The 27,051-nt window shown below is 46.7% G+C and overlaps 1 protein-coding gene across 2 annotated transcripts in view; it reads left to right on the top strand.

The window, feature by feature from the left end:
* FGF13 (fibroblast growth factor 13) overlaps window positions 1-20,506 on the top strand; it is a 314,910-nt gene extending 294,404 nt beyond the window's left edge. For both annotated transcript variants that reach the window (XM_084813306.1, XM_084813307.1), the window contains 2 exons: window positions 14,317-14,515; window positions 20,025-20,506. In XM_084813306.1, the coding sequence (XP_084669432.1) occupies window positions 14,317-14,515; window positions 20,025-20,161 (336 nt within the window). In that variant the 3' untranslated portion in view covers window positions 20,162-20,506. The remainder of the gene's footprint in view (window positions 1-14,316; window positions 14,516-20,024) is intronic.
* The last annotated feature ends 6,545 nt before the right edge of the window (window positions 20,507-27,051 follow it).

The following is a 27,051-nucleotide window of genomic DNA, read 5'->3' as shown; positions in this document are numbered from 1 at the left end:
ACCCCACTTCAACTCAGACTCCGATTCAGCGTTTTGGAAAACGTCCCGTTCCTCCTTGGGCCAATTTATATATAGTCGGACCACTTCAGCTCAGCACCAAACCTGAGTCAAGATTTGGAAAAATGAGTCTTTATGCTTCCTGTTGACTACCATGGGAAATTAGAAAAGAACTGTAACGTTGTTCTCTTGGTCAGTACTGGATGATAATTTCAGGCATAGTAGCCCCCTAGAAGGGGATTACACCTGCCCAATGTAAGAAAAATAGGTGCAGGGTTTATGTTTTGATTTTCTTTTAAAGGGAACTGCCAATCATATTTTTATTACTTGGAAGAATTGGATAAAAATTTCAGGATTCATTGCCCCATCAGAGGAGATCATGTCTGCCAAATTTCAGAATGATAGCCCCAAAGGTTTTTGTGCAAGGGTAGCCTTGACTTTTTGAGGTCTCCAAAAGAGGACATACTTATCTCCCTATGTTCCTTGTGGACCATTGTTCTGAAAATTACAAACAGCCTAGAGTTGTCCCTAAGTAAGGAACCAGCAGTTTCAGAAAGATAGGTGCAGCAGTTCATGTGGAAGGGGAGTTCTCCAAATTGGGGGAGGAAGTTATTTGCTTTCCCTTCCATTCACTCCTTTCCCATTTGGGTAAATTTGTATGAAAATGCACAGGTCATTAGAGGTGTCCCCCAGGCAAGAAACCTGCAAAGTTTCTGAAGGATATACGTGCATGAAGATTTAGAATGACTAGAACGTATTTACATTTCACCAGTGTTAGCAGCAGGAGAACATGGGTGGGAATGTGCTATTGTACTCATGTCCTGCTTATGGATTTCCTGTGGGAATCTGGTTGGCCACTCTGTGAACAGGATGCTGGACTAGATGGACTTTGGTCTGATGCAGTGTGGCTCTTCTTATGTTCTTAAACATAGAGTGCCTGTGAAAACAGACAGATACGCAGAATGCTTTTCCTTCACCACTGAGCACTTACATTCTCCCCCTACCAATTCTATTCCCCTCCATGCAACCATCCCTCTTTATCCTACCATCCTCCAGCAACTCATCATAAAAACAGATGTCTTGTTTCATGCAACTGTCCTCTACCTCCTCCTTGTTATGCACAAGCTCTCATTGTATTTTCCTCCCCATAACTTCATTTGTGCCAAGACTTCACTGGGATTCAGCCAATTAGTCTGTTTTCAAAACTAGCGTTATGTTATGGAGAAACTCTGAGCATGTAATAAGTGCCTTTCCCTCACCATTGAAGGTAGAGTTCAAGGCAAGCAACAACAACTCACAACTGACAAAGCATACATAGGACTGAGCTGAAAGGGTAGTCAGTTCATTAGATGGAACTGGGTAGGCACTGTATTAAGCTTTCAGTACCATGCTTACAACTCAGGACTTATTTCTGAGTAAACATGCAGAACATCAAGGTGCAAACCTCCCTGCAAAAGTAACTTGTGCTGGAATGCTATGCACCCTTTCCTGAGGGTAAGCCTCATTAAACATAAGGGGACATCTGAGTAGGCATGCATAGGATTGCATAAATTAGCAATATGTATCTCCCCTCCACTTAAAAAACAAACCAAAAACTTTAATAAAATTTGTATTAAAGCTTTCTGTTCATAGGAACATAGGAAGTTGCCTTATACTGAGTCAGACCCTGGATCCATCTAGCGCAGTATTGTTGACACTGACTAGCAGCAGTAGCTCTCCAGAGTTTCAGGCAGGATTCTTTCCTAGCCCTACCTGGAAATGCTGGGGATTGAACCTGGGACCTTCTGCATGCCAAGCATGTGCTTTACTACTGAGCTACAGCCCTTCCTATTGCTGGATAATGGCAACTGACAAACAAAACCACCCCAGATTTGTTTCTCTGCAACCATGTGAACCCACTTTTCTCAAAGACTTGAGTGAGGAGAATGAGAAAAACAAACCCTCTTGTCTGTTTGTATAAAGTCAAATATAGTTCAGAACTTCTCTTGCCCACCAAAGAGAATTCTCTTTGAGAATTCCCCAAGATATGCTCTGGGTGAAATAAAGAAGAGAAGGAAAGAACAGGATAGGGAAGGGAAGAAGAAAAGAAGAATCATGATTGGAAATGCAGGGGGCAGTGGGGGGGGAGAGAATTCCCTAAGCCAAGTGGCTCCTTTCAGAGAGGTAGTACTTCAGAGGCGTTTTGGAGGCTATGAAGGGTTTGTAAGGACTGCACATACCAAAATTAACTTCATGAGGTGAGGTGGCTGAGGGATTTTTTTTTTTTTTTAACTATAGAACCTATTTAAAAACCCCAGCAGTTTCTTGATCATGACACCACATAGTCCTAACCCTGCCTTTGGAATAATTTGAGTCCTACAACTATTTAGGAGAAATTAAAGTGGAAGGGGAGAAAGAAGTTTGTGGAGGCTGATTGGATCCTTTGCTGTACTGAAGCTAACAAACTTCCGCAGAAGCCAAAGGTTCCAGTTTGGGGCAGTAAAATCAGATGCTGGGTGAAATACCAGTATTTCACATGGAGCTTTTTCTTCCCTTCCTTCTCCCTCTTCAAAATTTCATTGCAAGCAAGCACCCAACAGTGGGCATGTAAGAACAGAAAAGTAGGGGGAGAGAGGTTTTTTGCACCTTAAAAAAACACACACCCCAAACCCTACACCAGAGATTAGGGATAGCAACCACCTAATGTCACCTTAAACACCTTCTGATTAGAAGATTATCCCCTGTGTGGCATCACAGTTTTTACTTTTTGTTTTTGAGAAAAGGAAGCTTTATGCATGGCTAGCACAAATGCCACTGGACCTAACTGCCTAAAATTTGGCAGGTTGAGTCAGCTCCATAGGAGCTGCCAGGTCCCCAGACTCTATGCACTTATGTGGAAGCACACACACACACACACACAAATAGTATAGCTCTTTGCTTTGACAGATTTCCTTGAAAACAGCAAATAGCAAATTTTACCTGTGACTAGCACAAACACCACTGGACCTAACTGCCTGAAATTGGACAGGTTCAATCAGCTCCATGGGGGCTTCCAGGTCTCTAAATTTTGTGTATTTATCATAGAAACCAAAAAGTTATGGCCATTTCTGTTTTCCAATGCAAATCAATGGGAAAATGTAAAAAAATGGCAATTAAGACAGCTCAAAAGATCCGGGGCACAGCTCAAAAAAGATCCAGGGCCTGTGCCCAGGTGGGCCCTCTTTAAGGTTGCCCCTAAGTTTGGTGTATTGATCTAGGCAATGTTATTGATTTAGGGGCAGGGGTGAGGGGTTTTTCAGCTAGCTACCTGGAAATTGTATCTTTGGTCAGCTTCATAGGTGGAGGGCAGAGATAAGATGATTTCTGCTTAAAGAAGAACTTTGATTTGCCCTGGTTGCTAAAAAAAAAAAAAAAAACACTTGCTCAAAAGTTGCAGTCCTGATCCAGCTGAAGCTGACTGAACTGAAGCTGGCCGAATAATCTGATGGGGGTTAGGACCTTGTTTCGGATATACAACTATATATGGAGCCAGACATGGGACCTCTGGGCATGGTGGTGTCACCCTTTTTATAAAAAGTCAGTATTTTATTAAGATTTCTCATTATCTATAACAATAACAGTAAATAATAATAGAAATGAAAGAGAATATTAATTATGTCTTAATGGGGTCATGTTTAGTTTGTCCCTTGCGCCTCTGTAGAAAATTTGGCCTCCACTTTTCTATCAGTATCAATCATCAATATCAGGTACCCGCTCTTCACTAGGGATGTGAACCATCCATTCCAGTGGGGAATCCACGGGGGGGGGGGTGATCTGTTCCTCCCCCCCAGAATCCTCGCCGAGTGGCTCCACTCCACAAGGATTCTGCAGAGCCGAGGGTCGCTTACCTGAATCAACCGGAGTCCTTTGCCTCTGCGCCATTCGCCACGATCGGCAGGATGTGCCCATAGACTTATACGCAAAATAGAGCCGTGAATCTTGCGTATAAGCCTATGAACACATAGACTTATATGCAAGATTCACGGCTCTATTTGCGTATAAGTCTATGGGCACATCCTGCTGATCATCTTAAAAAAAATAAAAAGGTGATCGGCACGGAGGCAAGGGGCTCCCGGTGCAACAAGCAGCCATTCCATCCCACGCAGAATCCTCCAGGAGAGGTTAAGTGGGGCCGATCTGCCACAGATTCCTGAGGCCAGATTCTTTGGAATCCATTCTCATATGAATCCATGGCGGATTTCTCTAACATCCCTACTCTTTACTAAGGATGTAAAGAGTGGAGAACCAGAGATGCTCAAACTTGTCAAAATTCTCCAAACTTCACTTCAAAACTCACCTCACTCCCATTCTCATTTATGACCTGTATATCTTTTTGTTCATGTGGGGAAAGTGTGCATTTCTAATGGGAAAAGTTTACATGTCCATGCACATTTTTCAAAAGTGCACATTGTTCAAAAGTTTGTGCTTTGTTTTCCCCCATTGATGAAAGCGTGAAATTCCATATTTGGGGGAAAACATTCACTTTAAAGGGTACATTTTTCAAAAGAAATATGCATTTTTAATGTGATTTTTATGTCCAGAAAGGTGCACGCTTTTCAGAGAAATTCACTTGCGTGGGTTGAAATTCACATTCGGGGTTGCGAATGGGGCAAGGTCTGTTGCTTTGCAAACAGGAACAGAATTCGTATACATCCTCCTATTAACATTTAAAAGGACTATCCATGCAATTCCTATCTGTGCGAATAGCATCACATTCAGTTTGTCTTTAAGGCAACACATCAACTCCAAACCACATCCATCGGGCTTAAGGACCATTCAGTTAGAATGTAAGTAAGTGCTAAATGAACAAATGAAAATTGCATCCAGTTAATAATAGACCCCAAGCTACCTAATGATGTTATGGACCAAGGGCCTGAAACCTCAGGCCCTGACATCCCAATGTGCCCTCCAAGGCTCTCTCCCCTTGGCCCCACCTTTTCTCCCCAGCCCTCGTTTGGCAGTTTCCCAGCTTTTTCATCCCCACCCCCATGCCAAAAGGGTGAAATGCCTTTCTTAAGGCTTAGTTACTGGCAGTGAAAGCTTCAAGGCGGAACAGATCCCCTCTCCTGAAGCCGTAGACACTGTTACAACTTTGGGAGGGGGACTTCCAGATCCGATTCCTTCCTCACCCTCACTCCTCGCAGCTACCATGGAAAGAACTGCTGTGCCGCAAAAGGGACCTTGAATGACCTCCTAGAGGTCAAAACGAGGCAATCCAATGGGCGGAGAGGGGAGAGGAAAGGCTAGTATCTACAGAATTCTGTGACCTCTCCAGAACCAGCCCTGCCAGTGTAGCTCCTCTAGATGGAGGCCTGTCTAGAGGGAGAAAATGTTAAAAGGACAAAAGGATGAAAATCACCTGTGTTGCTCTTCCCACCATGCTGCTAGCAGCCTAGTAGGGCACAGGAATCTCAGAAGCCTCTGAAACTGGAGGCTTCCATCTAGCAGGTGGCAACCTGACAGATCTGCCTCTTTAGCTACAATATGCTGATATATTTTGGGCCCCACCGCTTTTGCCCTTGACCCTCCCGCCTTTGTTTTCAGCCCTACCCACCCATGGAATGCAGGCCCCAGTAGGTTCTCTGAAATTGAATTTGGTTCTCAGGTTGAAAGAGGTTCCTCACCCCTGTTGTGCACCCTATGGAGTGGTCCATGAAATAAGAGAATCCTGCTCGGATTGGTTGCCCCGGTGTGCTTTAAGTTTTTACCATTCTAATTTTGCCTCTGAAAATCAGAATTTGCCTGTGAAGGTCAAATAACCCGCTACTGTTTGCTCCTAAGAGGAACTCTTTGATCAAGAAACACTGCTGCCCATTGGGAAGCAGTAAATTATTTTATATTCAGCTCGGATCTGGCCAAACCAAATGAGAGCGGCTTGGATCCTAAGGCTGCCTTTACATTAAAGAAAAAAAAAACCACAGTCCTGCTGTTGTGGAGCCTTTCTGCATTTACAGTAGCTACCATGTGATTGCTGAGAGGGGAAGCTTCCAATCCTCAAGGTTCCGTAGCACTCAATGAAACAGCAACATCTAGTGGCTGTTTTAATAGCACAACATCCCAACTTAAATAGATAGTTCATTATTTCCAGATCTTTTTGAGATGGAATACCCAGGAACCTCTGGATGTGCCCTGGAGGTTCATGACGTCATCTGAAGGACCCGCAAACTTCCATGAGTGCACAATCTCAATAGCAAGATAAAAGCTCCGTGTAAAGAAGCCCTAAGTTGCTTCTCTGTTCATGTAAGGGACAAGGCCATTTCCACCAATTCTCTTCTCCATCCATAGCCCCCTGCATATCATTCCCAATGGATCCCCAACCTGCGAAAGCAGATTTTGGGGGCCACAAGGGGCCGCAGAGGGATGGAGAAGGCAGAAACTTCTTTTCTAGTCCACATATGGAAGGACAATTACTGTTCAAGCCAATATGTTTTCACCTTTTATTTCAAATTAGGCACTTGGTTCTGATTATTGACAGTTCATTTTAAGTTTTAATCTACTGGCTGTTTGTGTTGTCTGGTAATCTTAGATCTTTCCCTTTTCTCAGTGGTTAATTTCATTCCTTCATTTTGCGTTCTTGTTGCAATTTTCTTTATTTAAATTAAGATTTATCTGCAAAATGAGGTGTTCTGTCATTTTGTTGCTATAAGTCTTGTAGCGCAAGAAATAATCATCCTGGTTGCAAACCGCATGGTATCATTATTGCTATGTCAAAGCATCCATAAATGTTGTGACATCCTAAATTAACTGTCTTGATCTGATTTCTGAGTAATAAATGACTGGGAAAGTGGGCTAATGGGATGTTTGAACCACGTTGAGCCTCACAGAGCCCCCAAAAAGCCACGCAGCAAGGTCTCCATGCTGCATTTTGAAAAATGGTTGAAAATCCAGCCACCTTTCTCCAGAAAAGTGAAATTGTCTGGGAGCTTTCCAGATTAATCTTTAAGGAGATTTTTGCAGGCCAAGAGAGAGGGTAAACAAGTCATATGTTATTTAGATTGGTATCTCTTGCAAGTTTGCAAGCCACTTTCTCCCTTTTTGAAGGCTTAATTACCTGTTGGCCCATTTTTCAAAGGCATCCCACATCAATACTATTATCTTTCATCTCCTTCCCCTTCTTCTCATAAATATTATTCCGTGAATGTCAGTGAAGGCTTTTGCCACAACAAACCTTTATCTTTCTAATATTGGGCTTCTCTTGATCACTCTGATAGTGCAGGTCGGGGCGGAGGGAAGCGCTGTGGTGGTTTGAAGTCTTCTGGCAGCAGCTAGATCAACCTTGTTGCAATATTGGCTTCCATTTTCCTTGCCTGCTTTGCAATTTGTGTTACCACTTAGCTATTCAGGATAGGAGTCCAAGGGGGAAATGAGCAAGACTATGGTTTCCTCTTCTTTCCCCCCACCCCCCAGCTTTGTAACTTTAGGAAATGGTTTCCACATGGACTCCTCTGCCCACAGAATGCATTGCAGATAATTCTGGGGCATGCTCTAAAATATATATATTTCTTAGAAAACTGTTCCCCAACCTTCTAAGAACATAAGAAGAGTCGTGTTGGATCAGACCAAAGGTCCATTTCATCTAGTATTCTGTTCACACAGTGGCTAACCAGCTACTCACAGGAAACCCACAAGCAGGACGTGAGTGCAACAGCACCCTCCTGCCCATGTTCCCCAGCAACTGGTGTACAGAGGCATTCTCTGATACTGGAAATAGCATATACCCATCAGGACTAGTAGCCACGGACAGCCTTCTCCTCCATGAATTTGTCGAATCCCCCTTCAAAGCCATCCAGATTGGTTGCCATCACTACATCTTGTGGGACATCTTGCGGGATCTCCTGTATGCAAAGCAAATCCTCTGCTACTGAGGTACAATCCACCCCTTAGGCTTACTGTTGGAAATGTTTGTACAGCTGTGGTACACATCATGCCCAAAGTTCTCTGGAATTCTTGAGTGTTTCCTGCATCAAAATGACTAACTCCACTCAGCTCCAGCAGCCCTCTTGGCCGCCATGTGGGTGCTGTCAAAAAGCAAGAGCCAACTACCGCAGCAAGAACATTGGGCCTCTGTTCCAAGGTAGTCTATTTTGTGTGAGCATCGCTCGCAGCTACTGCATTAAAAGTGCCTTTTCAAAACTGAACTCTATATTTGCACCCAGTGCCCGTTACTTTGGCATCAAATGATAAGCTAAAGGATCAGGCCCTCCTTCAAGGAACCCAGCTAAAAAGCCAGCCTTAGCAGCCTCCACTAGGGAGGCTGGCTGTTGATGGTCAACAGTCTAATATAGGAGCATAACTGTCAAACAAATACACCAGCCTTCTGCAACCTGGTTCCCTCCAGATGTGTTGGGACTATGATCCTCATCATCTGATGGCCATGCTGGCTGGAGATGATTGGAGTTGTAATCCCAACAACTCTGGAGGGAAGCAGGTTAGGGAAGGCCAAAACTGACGCTGCTCTCCATATAAGTGTTATGGAGTATATTTTATTATTTATAAAATCATAGAAACATAGAGTTAGAAGGGGCCATTTAGGCCATCAAGTCCAACCTCCTGTTCAATGCAGGAATCCAGTTTGAAGTATCCCAGTTAGATCGCTGTCCAGTCTTTGCTTGCATATCTCCACTGATGGATAGCCCACCACCTCCCTAGGCAGTTGGGAGCACCATCTGACTGTTCTGACCATTAGGAAATTTTATTTATTTATTTATTGCATTTATATCCCACCTTTTTCCTCTTGTAAGGAACCCAAGGTGGCTTACATTATCCTCTTCCTCTCCATTTTATCCTCACAACAACATCCCTGTGAGGTAGGTTGGGCTGAGAGTCTGTGATGGGCCCAAAGTCACCCAGTGAGCTTCCATGACCGTGTGGGGACTAGAACTCAGATCTCCTGGCTCCCAGTCCAACACTCTTGTCACTACACCACACTGGCTCCCATGATGTTTTTTCCTGATGTTCTACTGAAATGTGTCTTCCTAACTGAAGCCCATTATTTTGTGTCCTACAGAGGATGTGGCCCTCTTCTGCATGACAATCCTTTTAGGTACGTTAATTCCTTCAGTCATTCATGTGTAGGATTTCTACCCTGCCCTGTAGCGCAAAAAGGGCTCCCAGAGCAGCTTATACAGATAAGTAGCATGACAGACCTTCCCTCAGGCTTACACTCTAAATGTAAGACATGACACATAAGGCAGAAGGGATAAGGAGGGAGGATATATATAATGAAACATTGCAGAGGAAATGAAGCCTGTTTGAAGAGGTGGTGTTGGTGACAATTCACTTCTTCCTCTCCAGCTCACAGGGCAGTTGGCTGGAACGGCTTCTGTGAATCCCTGATTTATAAAGCAGCAGCGGGTGGGAAAGACAATGGTGGCAGACCACTAGGGACGGAGGGACTCACCCGTGCCCGGCTTTGTTTGGCACTTGCTGAGCTACTGGCACCGCCCGCCCCCTGCTCGCGGTGCGCACAAGCTTTGTCACAGCCTGGCGAGCACCCAACAAAGCCGTGAGGCCACCCGCCCTCCCTAGCGATTCGCCATTGTGCGCCACAGTGGCAGCTTGAGCACTTCCGGGTAGGTAATGTTGCAGACTTGGTGACCCTTAAGGTCCCCTTTATGCAATGTTACAGGTGCGAATGCTCCACTCATGCCTGTAATGTTGCATAAATGGGCCCTTAACAGCTGCCAAGTGTGCGATATTACCTACCCAGAAGCGTCTGAGCCACTATTGTGCACAATGGCGGCTCACTACGGAGGAGGGGCAGCTGCTGGGTGCTCTCCGAGCTGCAGGTCGCTCACCGAGCAGGTCCGTGAGTGCCCCACGGTTCAGCAAGCAAGTTGCAGGAGGATGGCCGAGGGGGAGTCTGCCAGACTACACACCACCACCACCACGCCCCCCCCACCCGCATACTCTCTCAATACAGTTCTCTAAGATGGCTTCTTCTTCCTCTGTTGCTCATTTCATTTTCATTGATTACATTTCTTTACCACCCAATAGCCATAGTTCTCTGAGAGGTTTACAAGATTGAAACCCTAAAGATATAATAGAATAACATAATAGAAAACCAATGTACAAAAGTATAACAATTTTAAACAATCAGTAGTAATACCCAACACACACTAAAAACCTTATCATATGCTGTTAAATGCCCAGGAGGAGAGGAAAGTCTTAACCCAACACTGAAAGGATGACAAGTGTTGGCACCAGACAGGTCTCCCTGGGGAGAGTGTTCCACAGTTGGGTGGCTATCACCAAGAAGGCCCTCACTGCTGGTACTGCCATCCTCTGGACCTCTCTTGGAGAAGGCCCTCAGAGGAGGGCCACGGTTGTTCATTGTAGTGTATAGGTAGGTTCATAATGGGAGAGGGGTTCCATCAAGTATTGTGGTCCCAAGCCATGTAAGGCTTTATAGGTCAAAAGCAACACATTGAATTGGCAGCATGTTCAAAAAATGCCCATCATTATAATGGATGTGTCATGTGCAGAGGGTGAGCTCATCCACTGCAAAGACTCATGTGGGTGTGTAGGTGTGGGGATTGTGGGGAATGCAATCTGTCGCTGTCAGGTCTGCACAGAGAGACACAGAGCATCCCTCACACTCACTGCCTCATCTCTGTTAGGGCAGGCCCATCTAGTACCCAAAGATAGCATCTGACACTGTCTTTGCTGAGTCAGACCATCGGCATGTCCAGTTCAATACTACACACACAAAAATCATGCATAGCCCCTACAATCAGACACCACTTTTCTACTAAAGGTGGGGGGAGGGTCTTGCCACCCATAATGCATTGCCCCATCTGATGTTCCAAATGGGCATTCAGACAGACCGGAGCAGTTCAAAAGGAGGAAGCTGCTATTAGAATCATAGAATAGTAGGGTTGGAAGGGATCTACAAGGCCATTGAGTCCAAGCCCCTGCTCAATGCAGGAATCCAGGTCAAAGCATCCCTGAAAGATGGCTGTCCAGCCTCGTCTTGAATGCCTCCAGTGTGGGAGAACCCACCACCTCCCTAGGTCATGGGTTCCATTGTCACATTGCTCTAACAGTCAGGAAGTTTTTCCTGATGTTCAGCCAGAATCTGGCTTCCTGTCACTTGAGCCCATGTTTCCGTGTCCTGCACTCTGGGATGATCAAGAAGAGATCCCGGCCTTCCTCTCTGTGGCAACCTTTCAAGTACTTGAAGAGAGCTATCATATCTATTATTATTTGAAGCATTGTAATTCTTCATGGCACCGCTCGGAGTAATAACTCCCTAGTCGGCTTTGCAATCTGGTCTACCCAAAGCTTTCCAGGGTGCATATACGTATATGTTAACACCAGGGAAATAAAAGACGGAACTTCCCTTGGCTGTTTCCCTGAAAGCTCAAAGAGGGGTTATAAGTGGAGGGGCTTTCCCCAAAGATCTAACGGCTGAGGTGGATAATGAAAAATGTCGAGTGTTTCCTGAAATTGGTTGCCAGCATATTCGCATTCCCTGGGGAACAGTTCTGATATCACAAAGTGCATAGGAAATATGTCCGGACTTGAAAGGACAACTAACAGTTGGCATCTCACAGAAATGCCTCGTCACCTTCCTTACCAACAGAGGTGGGGAGGAGGCACACACCCAGGGAAGGGCCTCCAAAGGTGACCTTGGATGTCAAGCACGATTTTGCTCCAGTTCTCATTTTCCCCACTTTTGAGTTCATTCCGTCCCGCTTCCACATTGGATTGCAATCTTTTTGTCCATATGAAAATTCATAGTTATTTCCATGTACATCTTACAAAATGTACACATGCTTTGTACACCCTTTTTCAAACACGCACAATTCTTTGCAAACTTTTTACCCATTAAATAAAGTGTTTTTGTATGTATTTTGCAAAAATATATGCTTGCTTCTTTTTTCTTTCTTTTTTTTTTACAAACCTTCTTTCAAACGTACACTTTTTTGTGCGTGTGGCACTTTTTCATTGGCTAGCTGTGTCACAAACTTGCAGTAGTCTAATCGTGAGGTTACCAGTGCATGGATCACTGTGGCTAGGCTATCCCTATCCAGGAATGGGCGTAGTTGGCGTACCAACCGGAGTTGGTACTCAAATGCACACAGTTTTTTTGTACACATCCCCCCGCCCCTGTCCCGAAACTCATTGCAAGCCTTGGAAATGTGCAGGTTTCTTTACCGAGATGTCTTCCGTTCCATGTTTAGTCTTGGGAGGTGTGAACAGGGTATTCTTTCATGATATTGCAAACCCAGCTAATTTCTCACCCGTCCAGATCATGTCATAGTTAAAACCAGTGTCCTGTAGTGGTTAGAGTATTGGATTAAAACTGGACAGAGCCAGGTTCATATCCCTGCTCAGCCACAAAGTTCACTGGGGGACCTTAGGCCAGTGCATAGGTGCATAGGCAGCTGCCTTCTGCTGAGTTAGGCCATTGACCCTTCTTGCCCGGCATTGTCAACACTGATGGGCCGCAATGGCTGTCCAGGGTTTGAGGCAGGGTTCTTTCTTAGCCCTTCCTGGAGAAGCTGGGGATTGAATCTGTAACCTTCTACATGCAAAGCAGGTGCTCTGTCACTGTCCCACAGCCCCTCCTACGATACCCACCTCTCATCATAACCTACCTCACAGCGTTGTTGTGAGGATAAAATTGGGGCAGGGAGAAGAACCTTGTATGATGCCTCAAGGAAGGGTGGGATAGAAATGAAAGGAGATGTGAGCATTTTAAGATAAAGGGAAAGTTAGAAGTGGTCACGTTACATTAACTGATTACCAAGGAGTCCTCCAAAGAAATTGCAAGATGACAATGGTGTGGTTTTTGGCTCCTAATTTGATCATTCTTCTCTGAATGGAGCAAGTTTTGCTCTCCTAAACAGCCACAAATTACTGTACATAAGCTATAATCACCCACTGCACACTCTGGGGTTCTCTTTTACTGCTCCTAATTGGATGACACATTCCACGGTAGTTGGCTTTGCCCCTGCCAGCTCACTCCAGCAAGCAGCAGGCAAAAGAAGTCTCTTGTCCCTAGCTCAACCTTCTTGTTTAAATGTATGCTGTTGTTGCTTTTTACAGTGCTGCTGCTTCAATTTTAATATATACGTTATGAATTGAGGATAGTGTGATTTCTGTACCCTGTTTTAAATCATTTTCATAATTGATCTCTTATGTTTATCTGCTGTTGATAACGTGTAACCTGCTTTGGCAAAGCCCCCGACATCCTAACTCAGGGAAGGGCAGAAAATTGATCTCCAGCCATTTGGGACTTCATCTCCCAGCATTCCTGATCTCTGGGCATGCTGGCAGTAGCTGCTGGGAGTTGAAGTCACAAACATTTCAGAGATCTGCCTTCTACCCAGCCCTGTCCTAAGTCGTACCCAGTTCATACACTGCTTGAAGACCTCACTGGAGGTCTTCAAGCAGAGGCTGAACAATCATCTCCTAGGGTTGCTCTGGATTTCCTATATTGAGTAATGGCCTACCCCATCCAGCACTATGACCCTATTGGAAAGGCAAGTCCAGCCTGGAGCACATTTCTCAAAGAAATCAGTGCCTCACCATCCATGCCCTTTTTGCTTTTGACAGCCCTCCGTCGTTCTTCCATTGGTTCTGCAAAGGCTAAGTGACGCTCTTGCTGTTCAGCCTCATCCCCCTTTCCCCTAAGACTCTCAACAGAGCAAGGAGGCCTTTGCCAGCAACAAGATGCTCCTCGAAACACAAAGAGCCCTTGAGATCCATGGTGTAGAAGATCACCATTGGGCCTGTTCAACCATCCTCTTTGCACAGTGTGGGTTTCTGGGAGCTATAATAGGCTTTCAAGGTCATCCGGCCTGAAGTATGCTGATAAAAGCGTATAAATAAATAATTGCAATGTAATGAGGTAGCCAGTAGATGTTGTTTTAACATCACTCAATTGGTAAAAGACCATTTTGCTCTCCACGTTCTTGCTTTGAAGGGTTCCCTGTAGTGAGCATCCCCTCCCAACCCCACACAACACTGCTCACCCCCCTTCTCTCCTTCACACTCATGATCTAATAACAAGATTCTCTTTCTGATCAATATTTCTTCACTTCAGATTTTATTATTGCGCTGTTCTCGGGTTACTCCCAGAGCCATTCCTTGTGCTCAAAATCACATTATTTCTTGCACTTATTCTTTTGAGGCCACCATTCTCTAAAGGGAGAGGAGAGGGCAGAACGTTGGAAGCCCTTCCACCCTGTGGAAGCCGGCAAAATATCGAATGATTTTTGCATTAGCAGACGTGATGTTTGGCACATATTGATCCTTTCCTTTTCCTCTTCAACCCACCCCTCTTTCTTGCAGGAACATTTCACGCCAGAATGCAAGTTCAAAGAATCGGTTTTTGAAAACTACTACGTGACTTACTCCTCCATGATCTACAGACAACAGCAGTCAGGAAGAGGCTGGTATTTGGGTCTTAACAAAGAAGGAGAAATCATGAAAGGAAACCATGTCAAGAAAAACAAGCCCGCCGCACACTTCCTTCCAAAACCATTAAAAGGTAACATTTTTGGAGCTTCCTGATGCTTGCTAATGGTGTGTCCTTATAGGCTTCTTCAACATTAGCTGGATATGAATAGTTTTTATAGTGCCGGGACAAAACTGAAGTTTCTGGACTGTTTTCAAAGGCAGCCCCACGTACATCATATGGCAGTAGTCCAAACGGCAGGTTACCAGGTAGAACTCATACCAGCTGCTCCTTGGTGGTAGATATCATTATTTTGCCAGGGGTCTTAAGTTTCCTGCAGCTTTAATGACCAAACCCAAAGCAGATGCAGGTAGTAGTTGTGTTCCAGAGACAGAAGAGGCAGAGGCAGTTGTTATAAAGAACCTTGTGAATAATTATGGAAGGCCTGAACAGTTAACAGGTACTCTGTTACTTATCAGTAAAATCAGTAAGCTGTATCATATTCTAATAGCAACTCACGATCAGTTCATAGACTATTAAACACATTAGCAGTCTCATTGCTTTAATGGTCTCCTCCTCTGCTCTCTAAGAACCCCTTATAAATGGTCCCAGAAAATTACATCCCCTCCCTTCAAAGATAGAATATTGTAGGGATGGTGGAGAATTCCGCCACAGATTTCAGTGAGGCCGAATGCACTGGCATTTGGCCCCCCGAAACCCGTGGCAGAATGGCCTCCCACCCCCCGCCACCCCGCGGAATCCCCCCGGAACAAAACTTACCTGGGGTGGCAGTGGCGGTGGCTCCGGCGGCGGCGTCAGCTGGTCTTTCGGCCGGCTACTGCGGCCACAAATGGCAGCTGCCGTAGCGGCCGCCATTTGCGTCCTGCCAGGCTGCTGTGATAGGCTACGTAAGTATTTACGTAGCCTGTCACGGAAAGAGCAGCGGTGCAAACAGCGTAGCGGCCGCCGTTTCCGTTCCTGCTCTTTGCCGTGATAGGCTACGTAAATACTTACGTAGCCTATCACGGCAGCCTGGCAGGGCGCAAATGGCGGCTGCTATGGCGGCTGCCATTTGTGTCCACAGCAGCCCGGCCACAGCTGGAACTCTGGCTGCGGATGGCCCTGGCCGGCAGCTCCGTGGAGCTTCCATGGAGCAGAGCCAGCCAGGGAGGATTCCAGGGAGAGGGATGGAGCACCTCCCCCCCACCGTGAATCACACCTGCGAAAAGGTAAGTGACTTCCGTACATCCCTAGAATATTGTCAATTCCCAGTTCATATTCCAGATACCTTCTTGATTTATAGCAGGAATGGGGAATCTTCAGGCCATGGGTTGGATTAGGCTCATGAAATGAAGCTTCCTCAGTTGACCATGGAACTTCCTTGGATTTCTCTAGGGGACAGGGGTTGGCCTCCAAGTCCTGAACCTGAAGGAGTCCCTGCTGTTATCTCTGATCTTTGCGTGATGTTCAGGGAAATCCCCATATAACTGTATACTGCACCAGACTCCAGCGTGCCATATGTGGGAATGTATGAGAATTTCGTTTTTGCTCACAAAACATGCGAGCGTGCCCCGTTTGAAGCTCTGAGCACGCATCAGGCCAAAATATCCATACAGTGCCAAATATGTGCTCGCATTTGTCTCATTCCCCGTTCCCAGAGTTCAAGTTGTGCAAATGTCCAAATTTGTGCAAATTTCATCCGTAGACTGAATCATTCCCACTTTAGTCTATGGAGGAAAGTTGCATGAGGAGTGTTGCGCAAATTTGGGGAAATTGCAAAAGTCTCCTGTTGCAGCTCGAGTTCCCATTCGCACAGAGTGAGCAGCGATTGCAAATGTAAATCGGAACCGGTCGCAAGATGATGTTCAGGGGACCCTGGCGATGCCGAACATCACTCGTGTGCCCATCACTAGCCATGAGGATAAGTGCACAAAGCCAGGGACTTGCCCAAGCTGTGCTTTCCCCCACTGAGGAGGACACAGCATGGGTGAAGCAGCCCTAACGGTGCTGGTGGCTGGAGCTCTCCTCCAGCTGCCACCTCCTTCGGGGGTGGCTTTGCTGCACTTGAGCTTTCCCCACCTGAGGAAAGTTCCCATGCAAGTTCTTAGCCAAAGCACCAGCTAGCGTTCCAGCCAGTGCTTTATGCGGGGACCAGATGAGGGCATGGGCATTCCCGCTAAAGTCATCTGAACTATGAAGGGCCCAGTCATTCAGCTGCCCACCCTGAAACTGGGGGTCCTTCAGCCCCCCCCCCACACCCACTGATTTATAGGGATGCTAGCTACTGAAATGGGTTCTATAGGATTCTTTACCGAGCAGCCCTCAGACGGGTAGGGATGTTAGAGAATTCTGCCACGGATCCCAGGGAGACTGAATTCCAGTGAATTCGGCCCCCTGGAATCCATGGCGGAACAGAGCAACCCACCCCACCACCCAACGAAAGCCCCGCGAAATGGAGCCTATCTGGCTGCGGCGACAGCTTCAACGGTGGCAGCAGCTCCGGCGGCGGCGGCTCCAGCAGCTCCAGCTGCTGCCGGGCTGCGGCTGCAAATGGCGGCCGCTACGGCAGCCACCATTTGCGTCCCTGGCAAGCCGTGATAGGCTACGTAACTATCTACATAGACTATCACAGCTCAGGGCAGGGTAGGGATGTACGAAAGGGACTTGCCTTGTCCCGCAGCTTTTTTCGCGGTGGGGGGGGGAGGCGCTTCATTTCTTCCCCCAAAGTTCATGCGAGGGGGGGGTGTCTTCCCGCCTCACCCGGCCGAAATTCAGGCCGGGGAGAATCGCCCCGTCTCCCCGGCCGCGAACTTCAAAAGAAAAGTAAAAAAAAAAAAAAAAGCCCCGTGATAGGCTACGTAACGATTTACGTAGCCTATCACGGCTAGATCTGCAAAGTCAGCCATGATAGGCTATGTTAATCATCACGTAGCCTATGACGGGTGACTTTAAAAAAAAAAAAAAGCGCGTACGCTAATGGCGTCCCCCATAGGGAGCCGCCATTTGCGTTCCTTATTTGGTCCCTGTAGTCTACGTAAAGATTTACGTAGACTACAGCTAAAATAAGGGCAACGCTATTTGCGTTGCCCTTATTTTTGCCGTAGTCTACGTAAATCTTTACGTAGACTACAGGGACCAAATAAGGAACGCGAATGGCGGCTCCCTATGGGGGCCGCCATTTGCGTACGCGCTTTTTTTTTTCAAAGTCACCCATGATAGGCTACATGACGATTAACGTAGCCTATCATGGCTGACTTTGCAAATCTAGCCGTGATAGGCTACGTTAATCATTACGTAGCCTATCACAGGGGCGTTTTTTTTTTTTAACTTTTCTTGTAATGGCGGCTGCCGCCCCCGCCCCTGACGAAGACCTGCCGAACCACCGCCGGGACCCGCCACCAGGAGCGACATTCGTAAAAGGTAAGTCCCATCCTGGGGGGGCGGGGGGGAGAATTTCTCCCCGAACCTTTGGAGGACCGAATGTGTTGGCACTCTGCCTCCCGAAGTTACCGGGAGAAATTCTCCCCCATCCCTAGGGCAGGGACGCAAATGGCGTAGCCGCCGCCATTTACATCTGTGTCTTTAGCCATGATAGGCTACGTATATATTGATGTAGCCTATCACGGCAAAAGACAGGAGCGCAGATGGTGTAGTGGCCGCCATTTGTGCCCCTGTCTTTTGCCATGACAGGCTACATAAATATATATGTAGCCTATCACGGCAATAGGAAGGAACGCAAATGACGGCCGCTGTAGCCACCGCTACTTGCATCCGTGTCTTTAGCTGTGATAGGCTACATATATATTTACGTATATATTTACGTATACATATATACGTAGCCTATCACAGCAATAGGAAGGAACGCAAATGGCGGCTGCCGTAGCCACCGCCATTTGCATCCGTGTCTTTAGCCATGAGAGGCTACATATATATTTACGTAGCCTATCACGGCAAAAGACACGGACGCAAATGGTGGTGGCTACGGCGGCCGCCATTTGTATCCCTGCTCAGCCTAGCAGCTGGATGTCCGGCTGCTGGTGGCCCCGGCTGGCAGCTCTGCGGAGTCGCCACGGAGCGGAACCAGAGAGGGAGAATTTCAGGGGGAAGAACAGAGTGCCTCCCCACCACCACAAATGACCCCACACGGAACGAGGTAAGGAATTTGTACATCCCTACAGACAGGTGCCCCGGCAGAGTTGGATGACAACTGGAAGCACATCTGCTGTGGAGGCCCTTGCTACACCAGCAGAAACCTCTGCTGGTGTAGCAGTAGCACAGGTGGCATTTCCACCAGCCTGATCCTGGCAGTCCAAGAGCATGTCGGGGACAGATCAGGGTGGCCCTGGATCCACTGGGTCCAAAGTCCCTTCGTTCCCTGAGACACAGCCCCAGAATGGAGTCTGGCATGCAGTTTTCATCCCTGTTATGGCCTGCCCTGGCTTGAGGCTCAGGAAAGCAGACTGCAGCAGATGCACTTACTGGATGTTCCAGGTGGCATCAGGGCAGAATCACGACAGGCAAGGCAGGTGCAGGCAGGACCTTGGAGCGGGTGACTGGAGCATCTGCCCACAAAGAGCGCTGTTGTCCCAGCAAAGGGCTGCAGTCAACAGAGGCCTTAAAAATGGCTGGAAGAGCCTGGTGTTCCAATGGCTCCACCCGCATGGGGTGCTGATTGTAATTCTTAAAGGGGCCATGGCTGTTTCTGCAGTCTCATGCCTGGAGAAGAGTCATAGCCAGCAACCCATGTAGATGGGAGGGCTACGTCCTCAGGCCAGGGGGGTGCCAAAAGTTGTTCTGAGTTGCATCTGAACCTGTGACCCATCCAAACTGGAGTCCTTCTCGTGGTGATGTTGGGCCTCGGAACCAGGGGACATGACACCCTGTAACCAATGGGAAAGGGAAACAAGAACAGAAGACCCCTGGGACAAAAGGGGGAAATATACACTGCACCTCCTGCCCTGGCTGTTGCACATCAGCAGGGCTTTGGAAATTGTAGTTCATCTGCCTCAAAACTTCTAGCCCTGCTTCATTGTATTGTTCTTGTTAAAGTGTTAGGCTTGGGGGGTGATTAGCAAAAAAGCAGGATATGCATGCTTTAAATGAAACATTTATTCCCATTTTTAAAAAATCCCACCTGTTTTCTCAACAATCTCAGGGTGGTATATACCCCCCCTTTTATCCTCCCAACACCCCTGTGAGGTAGGGTAAGCCAAGAGAAAATGACTGGCCCAAGGTCACCCAGAAAGCTTTGTGGTTAAGCAGGGATCGGAGCATGGTTGTCGAGCAAAGGGCTGAATGCGCCTGATCTCGTCGGATCTTGGCAGCTAAGCAGGGTCAGCCCTGGTTAGTACTTGGATGAAGGGCCGCCTGGGAATCAGGCTTCCTGCATGGAACAGGGGGTTGGACTCGATGGTCTTGTAGGCCCCTTCCAGCCCTATGATTCTATGTCTATGCCTATGTCCCTTGGTCTATGTCCAGCACTCTGGCAGCTACAGCAAAGTGGCTTTCAAAGAAAAATAAAAAGAAACGGCATCAGACTGGCTCTTCAGTGAATAAGGTCTCTTATTCTTTTTGTCTGATTTTTCTTTCTCCACCCCTCCAGTGGCCATGTACAAAGAACCCTCACTCCACGATCTTACAGAATTTTCACGGTCTGGCAGCGGAACCCCCACAAAAAGCAGAAGCGTCTCAGGAGTGCTAAACGGTGGGAAATCCATGAGTCAAAATGAATCGACGTAGCCAGGTTTGGGGAGCTGGTGGAGAGATGTTTGATGGAGCCTTACCTCTGGAATCGCCGTTGAGAACCCTTTCTTAGCCATCTACCATCCAACCGTTCCAGACAAGCCAACGGACTGGCATAAGTCACATTGTCTTATCAGCAATTTTAGACCTTCTGGTTGTTCAAAACTACTACTACTAATAATAATGCTAATAAAAAAGGAGAGATCCCAATAATGTAGAGTGTGCTTGTGCGATCTCACAAGGGTAACCAGACAAATGTAAGTTGAGGCATAACACCGTGGAGAAGAAATATCCATCTCACTCACTCTCCCTTTTTCTCTTTAATCTCACCTGTGCTTTGTGAAAAGAAAAGAAAAAAAAATAAGAAGCAGAAAACATTTTCGCAGCACATAACTGCTGGTCTGAATTTGCTTTCCAACCAAGAGAGAAATCCAATCAACAACCACTTATTTTGCTCTTCAAGGGAAATTTTAATGCTTAATGTTTTATATATACTAGCATTAGAGGGGCAAACATCGAGAATATGTACACTCTGTGGGTTTTTTTCTCAGCTTACCATTTTATATCTCTTATGGCTTGGTAAGGAAAACAAACCCAAATGTATTCTTTTAATTTGGAATAGTGCAACTTTTTGCTTTCTTAACTCCAAAGGTTCTTCTTCGGAGCTGTGTCTCTACAAGCAAAATAATGCTAATAGTAGTATAATACTGTAGGGGTGGGTGGGTGGGCTTAGGTTTGGAGCTGAATCTCAGTGTCTCAGGCTCCAGCAAAAAGTGTTCTTGTGGTTTTAAAACACATTGAAATATATAATTTTTTTTATAGATTTGTAGTATTCCATTTAAAGTCCTTGTGCTGATCCCAGTCTGTAGGAACCAAGGTGTTACGTTAACCCCCAGTAAGTGAAATATGATGTTTTATATTTAAAAAAGGGGATCAAGTTATCCCTGCTATGTAGATTTTCTTTTTCTTTTTTTCCCTTTCTTTCCTCCCTTTCTTTCTTTCCTCCCTTTCTTTCTTTCCTCCCTTTCTTTCTTTCTCTCTCTCTCTCTCCCCCTCTTAATTACAGTTTGTGTATCATATTTAAAAAAAAATATCGTTGTGGCTTCTTTTTTCTAAAGACAGAAACTGTGGAACTAAGGTGACTTAACAGGTTTTTTTTTTAATAAGGAAAACATCTTATTTGTAAAAAATATAAATATTTCACTCCATGAAATTTGAGTAGAAGGGAAGCATTATACAACCCCCTAAAGGATACATACATGCTGGTAGAGAGGGGACATGATCCAGGCCCTTCTGCCCACAGAGAGTAGTGTGCAGTGGGATGTCAGATAGATGTATTGTTATCTAAGAACAGGAACATCTCGGCTTACGTGCATTCAGTGACCCTGGCATGGGGATAGCTTGGCTGAAGGGTGGGGGGATACGATACATTCCTGCATGGAGCCCACTCTCTTCCTGCAGGAGGGTTTTGATTGTGCCTCCCGATTGTGCCTCCTTTTCTAAAGCAAAAGTAATAATATAAAAAAATACAAATTAAATCTTTTGTTAGGTTTCCATTTAGTTCATCATATCGGTTGCATGGGAGAAAGTTGGAATATTGGCTTAGGAGTTGCATGACATGTTAAGATTTTGTGCATTGCTCCCTGTCAGCATCTGTTACAGATTATGTGCAAAGCTGACATGGTTTGGTACGAGCTCTTTCCCGCTGCTTTGTATGAAGGAGATGTTTATTATTTGTTGTATACAACCATGCACTGAATAAACTACTTTATATTAAGATGTACTTTTTAAAAACAACAACAGCCTGTGGATTTGTTCAGGAATTTATCCTTTTGCTGTCTTGTCTGGAGAAATGGGAGGCTCACAAGGACCCTGCAAGGTAGACTCAAGTTGGGAGTGTGATTGGGCCAAGGTAAACTGGGGAGCTTCATTAAAGGCGCAATCCTATGCATGTTTGGACAAAAAAAAAAAGTCCTACAACTCCCAGCATGCCCCAGCTAGTCATGCTGGCTGGGGGATGCTGGGAGTTGTAGGATTTTTTTCTGTCTAAACATGCATAGGATTATACCCTAAAGAGTTTAAACCCCTCATTCCCTCTGAGGTGAGTTGTACTAGAGTGGAAGTCCCATTGACCTTTATAGGACTTACATCTTGGTAAACATACTGAGCTCAAAAAGCCACTTCAGGGGCAACAAATGACTGGGAGTGATGATAATGTTTCTCCCCCTCTTCAAATTACCCCCAATTGGCTTTCTTCCCTCCCACACCACTATGGGATTTTAAATATATATTTCCCCACATTTAAGACCCCACGGTGAGGGACTGCCAAGGGGATGTGCTTTGGAATGGGGAAAGGGTTACACACTGCCTCCCTAACTGGCCCTGTTCTTTCTCTGCTCCTCATCACATCTGCTGGAAGCAACGTTGTCTCGAAATGAGCTATGGCCTTTGGCGACGCAAGCAAAATGGTGCCTCCTCAAGCCGAGAAGTCGTGCGTCACATTTTTTGGCTGACAAAGATTAATCACCCCCTTCTTTCTTTAAAAAAAATTCCAGCACCGGTCAAGACCAATCAATATCCCATTGTCAGCAGAGCCTAGAAAGACATTCGAGAACCATCTCTCAGCAAAGGGAGCCTCTATGGATCTTTCAGCAAGGGTGCCCTTCCTCTCTTTTTCCATTCACACCCCGTTGCAGATGGGACTCCCCTTCTTTTGGCTTCCATGTGTCCCTGATAGAACATCGATGAGCTAAATTCAGGACCAGTTTTCTAGGTGATGCTTTTGCTGGCTTCCAGTACATAGCCTGACTGCCATCCCTTCCCCCAAAAAAGCAGTGAGAGGTAGAAACAAAGCCTTCCTGAAGCCTGGGATGTTTGGAATGTGAGGTTTTTCCCCAGAATGAGACTCTGAAAACGTAGCAGTGTCCCAACTGAACAGACAGAGTATAAGAGAGCAGGCTGTGGTTTATTTCATTAATTTCTTATTACATTGATACCCCCCCCTTTTTTTCTTCTTGTAAGGAACCCAAGGTGGCTTACATGGCCCCTCTCCTCTCCATTTTATTTTCACAACATCCCTGCAAAGTAGGTTAGGCTAAACATCCACAGCAAGCCTCATGGCCAAGTGGGGAGTAGACCCCAGATCTCCCGAGTCCCAGTCCAACACTCTTTTAGCCACTACGCTACACTGGTTAGTCAGAGATGGAGCACCTTTGGGGATGGGGGTCGGTTCCCTCTCTAAGAAGCTGATGCAGGGCACTGGACCTGCTGCCTTGCAGGAGTTGTCTCTCTCCACTTCCATTCATGGTTTGTTTGCATGTTTGTCAAGAAGAAAGCAACTATTTCAGGATGCTGAGCAAAATTGCACAGATCAGGCACATCGTATGAATTTTCATTGCTTGACGTATGTGGCACACCTTTGGGGCGTGGTGAAAATAGAGCATAACTCAGTAGTGAGACACATCTGCACATAAGGATGGATGAAAGTCCCTTACCTGGTCCCGCAGCTGTTTTCAGTGGGGGGGAGAGGTCCGTTTCTCCCCCAGAAATTCTTGGCAGGGGGGGAGGCGCCCCATCCCTTGCCGCCGAAATTCTGGCCTGGGGGGAGCACCCCGTCTCCCCGGCCGCGAAATCGAAAAGTAAATTGTAAAAAAAAAAAAAAAACATGATAGGCTACGTAACGATTTACATAGCCTATCACGGCTAGATTTTCAAAGTCAGCCGTGATAGGCTACGTAAATTTTTACGTAGCCTATCACGGCTGACTTTAAAAAAAAAAAACCATACGCAAATGGCGGTGCCCATGGGCGCTGCCATTTGCGTTCCTTATTTGGGCACGGGTAGTCTACGTAAAGATTTACATAGACTACCCATGCCCAAATAAGGAACACAAATGGCGGCGCCCATGGGCGCCGCCATTTGCATATGGTTTTTTTTGTTTGTTTGTTTTCAAAGTCAGTCGTGAAAGGCTACGTAAAGATTTACGTAGCCTGTCACGGCTGACTTTGAAAATCTAGCCGTGATAGGCTACGTAAATCGTTACATAGCCTATCACATTTTTCCCCCCCACTTTACTGGGAAATGGCGGCAGCGGCGGCAGCCGGTCGGAAGACCGGCCGCTGCCGCCCCCGCTGCCAAAACGCCGCCGAAACACCGCCGGGACCTGCCGCCGAGAGGGACATTCGACAGAGGTAAGTCCCATCCCGGGGGTGGGGCGGGGGGGTGTCGGAGAATTTCCCCAACAATTTCGGCGGGTCGAATGCGTTGGCATTCAGCCTCCCGGAGATTCGTGGAGAAATTCTCCTACATCCCTGCACAACATTCCTCGTACAAGCCCTGGCATTGCCAGTTAGAAATTATTTCTCTTGACTGAAAGCAGTGGAGGCTGGTGGCTCTGATTTCAGTGAGGCTCTGAATCCATGCCGAGTTTCAGTCAGAACCAGCCAGAGCTCTAGAGGAGCTATCCAAAGTGCCGGACATATTTTCCGGATGGGGCTCAGCACCCGGGATAGCTCCTTGAGAGGTCTGGCTGGTTCTGACTGAAACCCGGAATGGATTCATAGCCCCACTGAAATTAGAGCTGCCAGCCTCCAACGACTGACAATGTTCGTGAGTCACCTACCATCGAAGTAAGAAGGATCAGGTAGCGGGTGATGGGAAAGGAGAAACCCCTCCTCTGCCCAAGACCCTGGACAGCTGATTCCAGAGGAGATGACATTGGGCAGTCTTGCCTGCTGTACATCATAGAATCATAGAATAGTAGGGTTGGAAGGGGCCAATAAGACCATTGAGTCCAACTCCCTGCTCAGCAGGAATCCAAGTCAGAGCATCCCTGACAGATGGCTGTCCAGCTTCATAGAATCATAGACTCATAGAATAGTAGGGTTGGAAGGGGCCAAAAGACTATCGGGTCCAACCCCCTGCTCAGTGCAGGAATCCAAGTCAGAGCATCCCTAACAGATAGCGGTCCAGCCCCGTCTTGAATGCCTCCAGTGTGGGAGAGCACATGAGCTGCTGATGTTCCTATGGAGTGCTTCAGATTCATGGCATCCAGGCATGAGTAAATCTTGCGCCCAGTCAGGACACAAACTTGTTGAAGCAGGGATGCAGAGCCTTAGACACAGGGACCAAACCCCCAATCTGCCCCCGCCCCCAGAGCTCCCCAGAGCTTTCAGCTACAATATGCTGTTATTTTTGTCCTCGCCCCTTTTTCCTTTAGCCCCACCTATCACTGGAATGCAGCCTGGGAGAGCATCTCTGAAATGGAATTCAACCCTCGGGCTGAAAGAGCTTCTGTACATTCTCACCCTCTTCCTGTTCCGTTAAAGCCTGTGACCACAGATGCCCTAAATCCCCCCTTCAGTTGCCTCTGAGGACATGCAGAGTTCTTGGTCCTCTGTCACTGCATTAAATCACACATGGGCTAAATCTAGTAAAGAGCTCAAGCTGTATTTAGGATATCGACCCTTTTTCATCCCAGCAGTTATGACGTCTGGGCAGGTTGCCTAGTGGTTAAAGAAAAGTGGGGGGGGGCTCTGATTTTCTACACTTTCTATGAAGACAGAGAATAAAAGCAATGTCTGAGAGCACTTTACCATAGATGTGGGAGATACAATCCAAGACACAGAGCATCGGCAAATCCATCTTTGCCGTTGCTTAGAGACACAGCTGAATCCCAGGGCAGATTAAAGCACATCTCATGTTGAAAAGGATTGTGCTTAGATGCTGGAACGGCAACATTGTTAGTTGCTCCTTCTGGCCAAGCAGCAGCATCAGACACAGGCTGCAAAATGCATTGGCAGCTGCATGTCAGTGGCAGCTCAGTCATCAACAATTGTGATTTGTTAAGACGGCTCCTCCTCCCATGCCCCCTTAGAAAAAACAGTTGAGAGGTGAAGACATAGAAGAGTCTCTGAAACAGCCCTAATCTCTTGGGAGGTGGGTTTGCTCTGTGTGTGTGTGTGTGTGTGTGTGTGTGTGTGTGTGTTGACCCCTGGCCATCTTGGTCCCATTGGAACCCCAGATATAGAAAAAAGAAGATGGCAGTGCCCTTGAGCATGCACAAACTGCCTCCACCTGCATGGCCACAAAGGCTCAAAACATTTCATATTAAAGAGAAGGGCAGGCGTTGTGGTTTTTAGGGCAAAGGCTGTTAACTTCTAAGGTAACGTCATGCATTTATGGAATTGATGCGTGTAGTTCCATTCACATGTGGATGGGACACCAGAGCCCATGTCTGCACATCAGGTATGGCTGGGTGCCAAATGGTGGCACAGCAGGTGGAGCCAATTACTGGCTACACCCCATGAACTCTGCAGTTGGATAACCTATCCTATACAAGTACAAATCTATATCTGAGTTTCGACAGGTCTGAGATACTAATTTGAGTGTGGGGGGGTGTCCTTGCTTTGTTTACTTTTTGCCAGCGTTAAACAATGGAGTGACAGGAACTCTTGCCGAAGCTGATTTCCTGCTAATAAACCCCCCAAGCACCACCTCCTGCTCCAGAATGTGGTGCTTGGGGTTACTGCTTGGCCACGTGGATTCTCCAGCGTGGGGTTCCAAGGAGTCAGTTTTGTCCCACATGCTATTTAATAGGACCCCTTGATGCACCTTGGAGGCTGCTTTGGGGCTTCTGAGGTGGGCCCAGCCCGCTTCAGGCTGCTTCAGGTACAACCTGATCCACTTTTGGGCTCCAGGGATTCGAATGGCCAAAGCGGGATTCGGAGGGCTGAAACGGAAACTCTCTCCACCACCCCCATTGCACTCCATGAACTCCCTGCTCCTTGCCTGGACCCTCTGGATGAGCGTCATTGGCCTCTTCAAGGGAGCTGCCATTTCGCCAACTTCCTCTGTTTATGGAATTTCAATTCTGTGGAAATGGCGGC

The sequence above is a fragment of the Heloderma suspectum genome, chromosome 9, assembly GCF_057233095.1.
Source record: "Heloderma suspectum isolate Gila_16-S chromosome 9, 16-S_ref, whole genome shotgun sequence".
NCBI classification, from domain to species: domain Eukaryota; kingdom Metazoa; phylum Chordata; class Lepidosauria; order Squamata; family Helodermatidae; genus Heloderma; species Heloderma suspectum.
The sequence above is the reverse complement of the archived record's forward strand: the minus strand, read 5'-3'. Positions and strand labels throughout refer to the sequence as shown.